The sequence below is a fragment of the Chrysemys picta genome, chromosome 9 (genome assembly GCF_011386835.1).
Source record: "Chrysemys picta bellii isolate R12L10 chromosome 9, ASM1138683v2, whole genome shotgun sequence".
Lineage (NCBI taxonomy): Eukaryota > Metazoa > Chordata > Testudines > Emydidae > Chrysemys > Chrysemys picta.
Genome location: NC_088799.1, coordinates 42,193,308 through 42,205,443, shown reverse-complemented (window position 1 = coordinate 42,205,443; position 12,136 = coordinate 42,193,308). Strand labels below are relative to the sequence as shown.

The following is a 12,136-nucleotide window of genomic DNA, read 5'->3' as shown; positions in this document are numbered from 1 at the left end:
TATCCTGTGTACACCCGTAACCGAGCCTGATCACCTCGAAGCCTCTCTCTCAGCTCACATGTTTCAAACAGAGTTTCTACGTTTGCCGGTCGTTATGCGTTGGTTTGTATTTGTAAGTATCAGTTATTACTAAATGCTGCATCTTTGTTTATAAATATTGTTAGTAGATATTTTAGTCATTGTGTGTTTTAAGTTTCATTAACTCTATTAGCTAATCAAACGCTGCTCCCTTACCCCTTGTAATTATCCCCAATAAAACTTTAAATTGATTAATTTTAGTTGTGCGTGTGTGTGTCTGCAGTTTGCATCGTGACCCATACTCTCCTTGCATCCCTTGCCAATATAGTCTATTGCCACATGCAGCCTGGTAAATAACAGGCCTGCATTTTCTTTGGCCCCTGCGTGCCCGTGGCAATCCACATGGCGTCACGAATCCCTCTGCATGTATGTAGACTGAAAAACCTGCACATATATACATCACATTTACACACACACCATACGTCACCGTATATGTACTAAGCTTACTATTGTTTCAGAAATCTGCAGTTCAAGTCAGAATTATACATATATCCTTTAGTAGTTAGTGTGGATTTTAGAGTCACAAATCTAAAATGCTAAATGACGGTTTGTTAAATGGATCAGGGCAGGTTTCAGGTACATTGGGGCCCTAGGTGAAAACTTTGGGATTTGGTATGGTAGCAAGGAGGCATTCACACATACCCATTAATCGTAACAGCTGAAGGAGTCTTGAAGCATAGGTGGCCCTTTCTACAGTCCTAACACATAACAAAGGTTCCAAGGGAACATGGGGAAATCTCAGTGCCCAGATGGCCCCATGAACCCAGTAATGGCTCCACTGTGCATGAGAATCTTCAGGGTCTATTGCAGGAAAGGGAAGTGAGACTCTCAGTATAGGCACTCTGCTATCTTGCATTTCCCTAAAATAGACTCTGAAAGTGGATGATTATGACAGTAAAGTTTCACCCCCCCAACACTTATTGGTAACCCAAATGGAATCACAAGAGTCCATACATTTCTGCCAGTGATTCACATTTCAAAGATCACATACAATAACTAATCTTGAGATTTCACAGATATATAAAGTCTTTATGCAAGCTCTGATGATTGTTCAACAAACTATAACTTGACTGAGGTCATTCCAATTTATATATGTCCTTGTATGTAGTATACAGTATTACTACACATATACTTGCTTTATTAATTTAAATTTTCCCATTGTCTGTACAGCTGTATTGTTGTATTTATTCTGTCTGGTAATTATTTAATGAAGTTTTTAAAAAGTATATTTACTATACCTTAATCGTCCTATCCAAAGAGGCACTGGCAAACTGGTTATTATCCTTTGGGTTTATGACAATCTGCATAACATAATGAGTGTGTCCTTCAAACACCTGAGAACAAGACCATTTTTTATCCCAGTCCCAGAGTTTAATAAGCATGTCATCTGGAAAAAAAAATTCAAGTTAGGTATATGAATATTTAAAACTATCTTTTTAAAACAAAATTCTTAGTAACCCAATTTTCAAGGTTTGTCCATCCTAAAGGGAAGTGTTGCTACTATTAAAATAATTTATGGACTTTACTCAGAAAACTGTTTTCCCTGAGAGGCGGAGGATGACTACAGGGAATGCAAGGGTTTGTTTTTGTTCCCCCCCCCCCCCCCACCACCACCCACGCCCCAAAAAAATAAATACCCAGGCTTCAGTTTAATGCAGAGGACTATCTAGCTTGCCAGAGATAAGAACCTAGTAATAGTCTAGGCTGCTTAGCACAGCTAAACATTTGGTTCCCATTTCAGAGCCATTCAGTGTTCTCTTAAAGAGGACATTGGTGTTGGAGAATTGGACTGTTCTACTTTTTTTTATGAAAGTCTGAAAGATTTCTTTAAAAAAAGGTAGCAGTGGTGTGAAAAGATTAAAAAAAAAACAAAACAAAAAAACAAAAAAAACAAAAACCACTTTGGCAATTTAGTGAAACATCACAAAAGTCAGAGTGAAAGCTGAGCAATTGAGAGGAAAGTGATTTTAAATTACTGTTTCAAATATTGGTATTTTTGTTAACACCTCTAACTTCAGGGACTAGTTAATATTTTGGAGAAAGGAATGTGTGTTAAAACCTCAACACACTATCTCTTCAATAAGGAGGGTGTACATTGTCAGCTGTCATACCCAAGACCTCCCCCAGGACTGCCAACCATTGTTTTTAAACAGTTTGCTTTATGTTTTGAAAGTGAAATCTAAAGGGAATTTGTGAGTCACATAGCCCATAGCTCCTGTACAGCTCCAGTGACCTACAAACATCTTGGAGGCACCTAGTCTGAAACTCTGAAAAGTGAGTAGTTGCAGAAAGGGTCAAGTTTCAAAGACAAGCATCAAAGCAAACACTGGAATCCTGAAGAGAATTTCTTCTATTGTTAGTATAAGGATTTAGGGCTTGTTTACATGACCAGTTAGTCTGGGGTGTGAATCTACCCCTCACTAATCTGCCACAAACTAACTGTCCATGTCAACCCTGCTTAAGCACACTAACAGTTCCTTACTGTGCTTTGATCTAGTCCCCACATGGACAGTTAGTGCATGGCAGGCTAGTATGGAGTAGATTCACACCCCAGCTTGCTGCAGACGAATTGTTCACGCAGACAAGCCCTTAGATTGCCTATTTTGTTTCTCTCACTGTTTTCTGCTGTTTTCTATATGATTTAGTCTCTTGCTTTATTGGTTACATACCTCCTTGAAAACAAAAAGTTATAAAAGGGATGAACAGCCTAATTTGGCACACATTAAGATATACTGAATTAAGCAAAAACTGCTTGCAGGCAGATCCTTGACTCTGCATAAAGCCTCCATTCCATCTCTAGAGTGTAATCCAGCTATTCTTCTCACTGTTCTTGCAACATAGTCAGTTCAGCTAAACTGTTTCTTTTGTTTTCAGGAGATACTACACCTCGGTTTGTTCTCTTAAACCCCGGTTCTGCAATGCACGCAGCATTTCTTCTTTTTGCTTCTAGGCATCTGGAAAACTAGCTCTTCCCTTTAACTTCCTAAAGAAAATCTGACAGGCCAGTGCCTACTTTTTCCCCCCCTTTATAGAAGATGGTGAGTGTCAGGCTCAGTCAGAGCACAATTCATCTCAGACACTTCTAAGGACTACACATCAATACTAAAGGATCAAGATAACAGTTAAATTTGCTTACTAGGGAATCTAGATTGAATGTTGTGGGCACAGCATGAAGCCAACAATTCTGTCTGATGAAAGCACGTTAAGTGTAAAACAATAGGACAACTCCAATAACACTCATGTTACAATCTTACTATGAAAACTCTACAGTGCTTCTAGTTTTAACCAGCAAAATGAAATTAATCTTGATATATGTCAAACCCAAGTATGACATGTCAATCTGCCAAACGGCAGATCATTAGCATGTAAATGAATTTATTGTTTGGCAGACATTAAGCAACTAGACCTTCAGTTCTTCTTTGACAAGAGCTTAACCTATTACATTTCAAATCCTAAGTAAAGTTGAGATTCTATTAAAAACATGAAACTAGCTTGGAAAGAAATAATTTGAGATGACATATGAGAAGTAGGCTACTTGCTCAAGAATTCTTATTTCAGCAATAACAGTACAAACCATGTAGTTTCTCATTGTTTATAAGATAACAGTCTGAACAGAGTTGTGAGAGAACAATCAAATTATACTGAAAATTTCTCTTACCACTGCTAGTTAGAATGAAAGGCTGAGTAGGATGTACAGCAATGCAACGAATATAATCGGAGTGTGCTTCGAACATGTGAACTCTTTCCAAGGTATTGTAATTGAAAACTCTAATTTGCATGTCATCCTATAGATAAGAAAATAAAGACACTAAGATCAGCTTCTCTATAAAAGTATTTCACATTAAATAAAGGCTAATATTCCATCTTCAAAGATTCTTCATCCATAAAAGTTCTTAAAGAACTGCATTAAAAAAGTCTCAAGAAAGGAAACAATGCCAGCATAATTATTCTGACAGTTTTGATTCAGAAATTTACATTACATGATCCTATTTTAAGGCATTTATAACTATGAAGAATTCATCTATGATCAAAGGTTTCAGAGTAGCAGCCGTGTTAGTCTGTATCCGCAAAAAGAAGAACAGGAGTACTTGTGGCACCTTAGAGTCTCTAAGGTGCCACAAGTACTCCTGTTCTTCTTTTTGCGGATACAGACTAACACGGCTGCTACTCTGAAACCTGTCATTATGCAAGGCACTGCATTTAGCCGTATGGAATGGAAATCCATCAACCTCATGAAAAAACTCGTACAGATACAGACAGACATCATCTTCCTTTCCAAATGCAAGCAGATGGACATCATACCAAAAGGACTAAAGGTAAAAAATCCATTACAATCTACATATCACACAGACTATGCTGAGAGACTGTGTCACACACTCTCAAAGAAACTGCGAAACCACCTGATCAGCATCCTATACAGCAAACAGGGAAAGATTAAGAATGAGCTCTCAGAACTGGATACTCTCATAAGAAATCAACCTTCCACACAAACTTCCTCATGGATAGACTTTACAAAAACTAATTTGTTAGTCTCTAAGGTGCCACAAGTACTCCTGTTCTTCTTTTTATCTATGATCAAAGTTTCTCAAAGATGGTCTTAGCCCAAAAGGTCACTTATTTTAATTTAAGGAAAGTCTAAAATTCCTTTAGACATTTTCACATTATATGACCATGAAAAAATGTTTTCCATGCATTAAGGGCTTTGTTCTGCTCCCATTAAAGTCAATGGGGAAAATTTACATTGATATCAATGATATAAGCTAACTGAAAAAGGCATTGCCAACTTAGATTTCTTTTTAACTGACTATTTAGGAAATAATGCTACCCCAAAAACAAAACAAAGTCCTCCTTGCCTCCCCAAAAAACAATCAAGCCCTTACATTGCCTATTTTGTTTCTCTCACTGTTTTCTATATGATTTAGTCTCTTGCTTTATTGGTTACGTACCTCCTTGAAAACAAAAAGTTATAAAAGGGATGAACAGCCTAATTTGATGAACACCACTATTTTAAAGCTTTTAAATATGATGTCCTGAAATCTTTATGTTTTTAATCAATTTTTATAATAATATAAATAAATAATTAATGGAGATATCCCATCTCCTAGAACTGGAAGGGACCTTGAAAGGTCATTGAGTCCAGCCCCCTGCCTTCACTAGCAGGACCAAGTACTGATTTTGCCCCAGATCCCCAAGTGGCCCCTTCAAGGATTGAACTCACAACCCTGGGTTTAGCAGGCCAATGCTCAAACCACTGAGCTATCCCTCCTGCCTGGCCAATGCATAGAACAGAGAGCATAGACAATGAACAAGACAACGAAAAGTGACAAGAAACTCAAAGTATTTGATAGCAAACAAAGTAAGAGTACTAATTTTTCTACTACATTTTCTTTTATGGAAATCTTAGCATTTACTTTTTTCTATAGTAGATACAAAATTGTCAGGCAAAAAAAAAAAGTGATTTTCAAGTTGACTGTCCAGTTAATAAATTTATTTTAAAAATATGAATGCATCATGGACAATTTTCAATGGGCATTTGACCCATTTGAAGACTTATTCAGAAATTGTAACAGATTGAAAACATGCTGGGCATACACAATATCTACTTTAATTATCAATTCAAACACACATTGCATGCACATCTGGATGCATATTAAAATATAACTTCGTTTCGGTGATTGGATACGAGGGCAATATGATTTATATGACAGATTAAAAATGTAACATGGAAATAATGTTTATTTCAGTGGTTACAAACAGAGATAAGTACATTGACACATGCTTGTATCTGCAACTCTGCTTCTGTAAATATTAAAAAGGCTGACAGAAATCTGCATGCAAAACTAATTCAGACTTTCTTCTTTAGTAATGCAATGTTAGGGTTGAAAATATAAAAACAAACGATGATTATATACAAGATAGATAAACACACACACATATTTTACAGCCTGTAAGGTATATACTTTGTGATGTCAACTGTTACACTTTGCTGACTTTTCATAACTGCAAGACTAGGATGGATTTATTAAGCATATTTTAGTATGGAGACAGAAGTACATTCAATGGATAAAAGTGGCTTAAAGTTCTAAAAGTGAACAAAAATTTCTCTAAAGATTCTGTATTAAACATAATTGAGGAAAAGCATAGAAAAACTTTTAAAATCGTATTACCTTGAATAGTCCAAGTCTTTTAGCCTAATTACAGGGACATTGTTAAGGTACTGTGCATAATACATCTTTTAAACAAGTGCCAGAAATTATTTGAGTTGGTAATATAGATCGGGCCAAAATATAAAGTAAACCACCAATTTATATTTTTCTGTTTTTAAAATGAAAGTTTGAGCTTTAAAGTGCCATTCTATACAATGGATTTTAGGAGAATGTTTTGGTGGAAACTAACAGCTATAAACTGTTATCTTCCAGCGTACAAGTTAACATGGAACCACACTTCTGGATGGTGTGTAAGAGTGCAATGAAGTAAAGAGAAAAGTGGGGGAATGTATATGAAACAGACAAACAAAAAATGACAACTTACAGCGCCTGTCACAACCCAGTTTTTTCTTGCCACAAATTTTGCAGCTCTGACTGGCAGATCACATACTTCAAAGGTCTTCACTAGAGTCTAAAATTAGAAATATTGGGATATATTACTGAGAAAATGTCAGTTTCAAAATCTGTTCAGCATTTCTTAAAACAGACCACTTTTGAATAGTTGCAAGTTTAAGAATGGTCAAGGAGCTCCTAGATAAAGGGATCTGTCCTCCTTTTTAACAGATGCAAGTGTAAACATAAGAAAGTCAGGTAAGGGGAGGTATTTACACTCTGGTGCAGCTCTGCATAGTCTTAAAACATTTAATACCTTCTGGAATAAACTAAAATGAAAATAATTTGCAAAAAATAAATTACACTGTATATAGTCAATAAACCCTGGGTGTTGGGGGGAGGTGCAGGGCAGAGGGCTCGGGTGTGTGTGGAGGTGCAGGGCAGAAGGCTGGATGTTGGGGGGAGGTAAGGGCAGAGGGCTGGGAGGTGTGTGGGGGTGCAGGGCAGAAGGCTGGGTGTGTGGAGGGAGGATCAGGGCAGAGGGCTGGGGTGTGTGGAGGTGCAGGGCAGAAGGCTGGGGTGCTCAGCTCGTGGGGGTGCTCCCAGCCCCCTGCCCTGAGCGGTTCATGGCAGGGGGCCGGGAGGAATATGCCCTGTTCCACCCCCTTCCCCAAGGCCCGTCCCTACCTCTCTCTGCCTGCTCTACAGAGCAGCGAGCACGCTGCCGCTCGGCTCTGCTCTGCTCCGCTCCCCCTCGCAAGGGCCCAGGGAGAGGGGGGAGGAGGAGGGGCCGGAATGCACCACGTTGTGGGAAGAAACAGGGGAGGGGGGAGCGTGGCTGCCGCAGGACCAAGCTTCTGCCTCCTGCCCCTGCAGGGGAGAGCGGTGGGTGGGGGTATTGAGTGGGGCGGGGGGCCGGGACCCCCCCCCCCCCCGCCTCCCGCTCTCCCCTGCAGGGGCAGGAGGCAGAAGCTTGGTCCTGTGGCAGCCAAGCTTCCGTCCTGTGGCAGCCAAGCTTCCCTCCTCCCCCTTCTTCCCCCAGCGAGGCGCTTTCCGGCCCCTCCGCCCCTCCTCCTCCTCCTCTCACCGGGCAGGCAGCGTGCCACTCAAAATCAGCTCGCGTGCCGTAGGTTGCCGACCCCTGCCATAGACCTTTATATCTTACTTTAGACTGTTTCTTAATGTTTGTGATATCACCTGAACAATATATGCTGAGGCATCACACAGATTGCAAACAAATGAGCCTCAAATTCAGGGAGACTTAACAGAAAAAAATAAGTTTAAGATCAATTGTGTGCTTCCCATCCCTACTACTCTTAATATTCAAGGCATTTAGCATATAAACAGAAAGTTCAGTGCTGGGTTAACATCCTAATCTACCTGCTTTATATCACGGTACTGATTTGTCTCTGAGGCTACAATTTGAAAATGCACCGCCCTTCGGTACATTGATCTTTAATGGCGACACTCAACTGTAAGTGGCATGAAACCCATGAGTTTCTTGAGGACACTTGGTGACTCAGCAAATTATAGTTTTTTGTTTTGCCTTCTTAAACAAAAAACAGTGATTTTATTATATTATTATTATTAAAAGTTCTTTCCATACATTTGCTGCAGAAAAATGCACTTCCCATATCACTATCATCAGGATACACATATCAATGAATTACCATATTGCTACACTGAGCACACTCCTGTTTCTAATTAGAAATAGAATACAGCAGAAAAAGTTTACCTGTGTTTCATGATTCCAAACACAGACACTGCCATTGTACAGGCTAGCTAACATCCATGGCTCGGTGGGGTGCAAGTCCACACTCTTTACTCGGTCAGACCGAGCTGTTAGTTTTCGCTTAATATCAAGTCGGAGAGGCTAGAGATCAGAAAAATTAAGAATGCTATATTATTCTTCAACATAAAAATGGCATGGAACTGTTTTAACATATCTGCAGTGTAAATAAGAAAAAAACTGAAGATTAGACCTAAAATAAAACCAGCCAGCTCTGTTTTGCGGGCACACACATCTCACACGCTCCTCATCCTATCTACTTGTTTACTTAGTTCTTGTAAGAGAGTCTTTGGAATATAAACAAATACTGGCTCTGAGTGGCATCATTCCCACTGAGTTCTCTGGAGCAGGACAGGGTTCCAGTCGAGTATAGAGCAGTGGTCCCAAACACGGCGCCCGCTGGGGCATCTATGTGCGCCCGCGTACTGGCCGGCGGACAAGCATCCGCCGAAATGCCGCCGAGAAGCAGGGTCATCAAGAGCTGTCACCGCTGAAATGCTGCTGATTTTCAGTGGCATTTCGGCTGTAACGCCTCTTGATGATGCTACTTGTCGGCAGATGCTTGTCTGCCGGCCACGGTCCTCGGTGGCTTGTCGTCCGGCGCCCACCAGATGAAATAGGTTGGGGACCACTGGTGTAGAGGATTGTTTTTGTGCATTTTTTCTTTAATCCACATGAATATATTGCTTGTGAAAAGGTCCTGATCTGCACAACTGGAAAATGTATCTACAGAATAAGCTCAAGAAAAGGAAGGGCAGTGCATGCTTCCAGACAACATCCTGCCCAGTATGCCCATAAACCTATACTGAGCGGATAGGGAATAGACAAAGCCACCTCAAACGCAAAAGAGTTGGCAAGTTTTAAGGTCCATTCTCTCCTTTGTACTTCTGTTGTGAATGTAGTGCAGAAGCCAGTTATCACAGACTGTGACACGTAATGGAGACACCTGTCCATTAGGAATTGAAGCGAGTCTAATAACTCCTTTAAAAAAAAATCAAACACAGAAGCCAATGATAGTTTTAAAAGAAGCACTACAAAGTAAAAAAGAACTTTAAACCTTCCATTCTACCCAGATTTTGACTTCACCTATAACTCTGGCAATACAAAACCAAACTACCTAAAATTTCACTGGTTGAATTCATGCCAAAGTAATTTTTCTAGTATGAGGCATTTCATAATGTGGAAGTTCTAAAAATGATGACCTTATTTACTGCTTAATAACACCTACTTCTGCTGGTGACCAACACAAGCTTTCAAGACACACAGAGCAGATCTGAAACTTTGTGTAGCTCAAAAGCTGGTCTCTCTCACTAACAGAAGTTGGTCCAATAACAGCTATTACCTCGCCCACTTTGTCTCTCTAATACCAATGAGCTACACCTTTAACTGTCTGACTACTATACACCTTTCAGGAGACTGATTGGTCTTGCATACCCCAAGTTTCACCTCACTTGAAAACTACTTGTATTTTTATGTCTGATATTTTAAGCAAGTGTCACAGCCACACTATTACTGAGAAATTGCTTTCTCATTTTTACCAATTATAAAATAAATCGCAACCTCCCCTCACCCCAGTTGAGAAACAGTGATATAGTATGTAGCGCAGCATAAACAAGGCATCATTTGTATGAAGTTTTAATGTGTCCTGATTTTGCTGGTGCTTTTCATGTAGCCTATTATAAAACCAGGCAAATAGGTAGATGAGTTGATGTATTCCCTAGAAGACCTCTGCGTACCTCCAGGGGTGCACGTACCCCCGGCTGAGAACCACTGGTCTGACACCCTGACCTGGTCCCCTCAGCACATCCGCTCCCGGCATCTCACCGGGGATTAATTCCTGCCACGCACCGTCCGCACAGCCTCAGGGACAGCGCTGACCTGCCGGAGCGGGGAGCGCCTGGGGGTGGGGGTCTGGTTCCTTTCCAGCCCCCAGAGACGGGAACCCTGCACGCCCTTCACCACCTGTCCGTCCCGGCCCACCCCCAGCCCGGCGGCCAGCTCCTCTGCCCCCGCCAGCCCCGGGGAGACAAGGCCCGACCCAGGCTGGCCCCGCGGCCAGACTCACCATGGCTCCACAGCCCCCAACTCAGCAGTAGCTGAGACGTCGCTCTCTGAGCCCAAGTGACCGACGTGGAGCTTCCGGCCCTGCAGCTCTCGCGACATGTAGAACGAAAACGAGAACACCGTACACAAGCGTTTCCGCATCTCAAACATCGCGGGAACAAGACTGCTTGTTCCCATGGCGTCTGTGGGGGCCGGACGCACCTACCTACAGTACTTAAATCAATCTACGACGCAGTATCAGCTTCTCCCGGAGGGACGGGGTGCGGCTATCAACCCCCAGGAGCGGGGCCTAGTAGGAACTAGAGTTCGTTGGAGAAGCATGCTGGGACATGTAGTCTTTGCACCATGAATCGCGAACAGCAGCATAGGTCCGGTGTGTCGCGGTGCATGCTGGGAACTGTAGTTTCCATAAGGGAGGGAAACGAGGAGTTGTCATGGCCGCCGCTGCCTGCCTGATAAGGATTAGGGCCTCCCTTCATCATCCCTGCTACAGAAGCGGTGGCCTGTTTGTTCACATAGTGAGCGCGACCCTCTGCCCCGCCCCAGCGCAGAGCCCTGCACTGATGTTCCCCAGAGTCCCTGGCACTGGAGATGCATGCCTATGGCAGGCAGGACGTGCCCGTGTGTTCCCACAGGCCTGGGGTTGGCAGCTTTCTAATCAGGTAAAACTGACCACCTTAGCTCCACCTCTTCTCAGAGGCCCCGCCCCCGCTCTCCACATTCTCCCTCCCTTAGTGGCTCACTGTCCTCCACTCTCACTGGGCTGGGGCAGGGGGTTGAGGTGGGAGTTGGTGAGGGCTCTAACTGAGGGTATAGACTCCAGGGTGGGGCCAAAAATGAGGGGTTCCAGGTATGAGAGGAGGCTCTAAACTGGGGCAGGGAGGTGGGAGGGGGTGCAGGCTCGGGGGGGGGGGGACTGAGATGAGAGGTTTGGGGTGCAGAAGAGGGCTCCAGGCTGGGGAGTGGGGCTAGAGATTCAGAGTGTGGGAGGGGGCTGCAGCTTGAGGCAGGGGGTTGGAGCATAGGAAGGGGTGAGGGCTCTGGGCTGGGGGGTACAAGCTCTAGGGTGGGGCTAGGGATGAGGTGTTTGGGGTGCAGGAGGGGGCACCAGGCTGGGGCAGAGGGATTCAGAGTGTGGGAGGGGGCTGCAGGTTGAGGCAGGGGGTTGGGGTGCAGGAGGGGGTATGGGTTCTGGGCTGGGGATGAGAGGTTTGAGGTGCAGGAGGGGGCTCCAGGTTTGGGGGGCTCAGGGCTAGGGCAGGGGGTTGAAGCGCAGGCTTACCTCGGGCAGCTCCTGATCAGCGAGGCTAAGGCAGGCTCCCTGCCTGTCCTGGCCCCGCAAGCGGCCAGCAGGTCCGGCTCCAAGGCGGGGGGGACCAGGAGGCTCCACGTGCTGCTCTCACCCAGAGGCACCCCCCCCTTCCCGGCCAGTGGGAGTGCGGAGCTGGTGTTCAGAGCAGGGGCAGCACGTGGAGCTCTCCATGCCCCCCCTGCCTAGGAACCAGACCTGCTTGCCGCTTCCAGGGTGCAACGCAGAGCCAGGACAGGTAGGGACTTGCCTGCCTTAGACCCACAGCACCGCCGACCAGACTTTTAACAGCCCAGTCTGCAGTGCTGAGCGGAACCACCAGGGTCCCTTTTCAACTGGGCATTGCAGTCGAAAACC

General features: G+C 43.6%; 1 protein-coding gene across 4 annotated transcripts in view; it reads right to left on the bottom strand.

Annotated features, from left to right (window-relative positions):
• COPB2 (COPI coat complex subunit beta 2) overlaps window positions 1-10,778 on the bottom strand; it is a 28,784-nt gene extending 18,006 nt beyond the window's left edge. For 3 of the 4 annotated variants that reach the window (XR_006175215.2, XR_010590367.1, XM_042853571.2), the window contains exons 1-5: window positions 10,472-10,715; window positions 8,353-8,490; window positions 6,610-6,696; window positions 3,737-3,863; window positions 1,317-1,465 (exon numbers count right to left, since the gene is read on the bottom strand). Coding sequence is in view for 2 of the 4 variants with exons in the window: in XM_042853571.2 (XP_042709505.1) it covers window positions 1,317-1,465; window positions 3,737-3,863; window positions 6,610-6,696; window positions 8,353-8,490; window positions 10,472-10,474 (504 nt within the window). In the remaining 2 variants the exon portion in view is untranslated. Of the gene's footprint in view, window positions 1-1,316; window positions 1,466-3,736; window positions 3,864-6,609; window positions 6,697-8,352; window positions 8,491-10,471 lie in introns of all 4 variants that reach the window. The other variant, XM_008165842.4, reaches the window with a different exon arrangement.
• Between the last annotated feature and the right edge of the window lie 1,358 nt (window positions 10,779-12,136).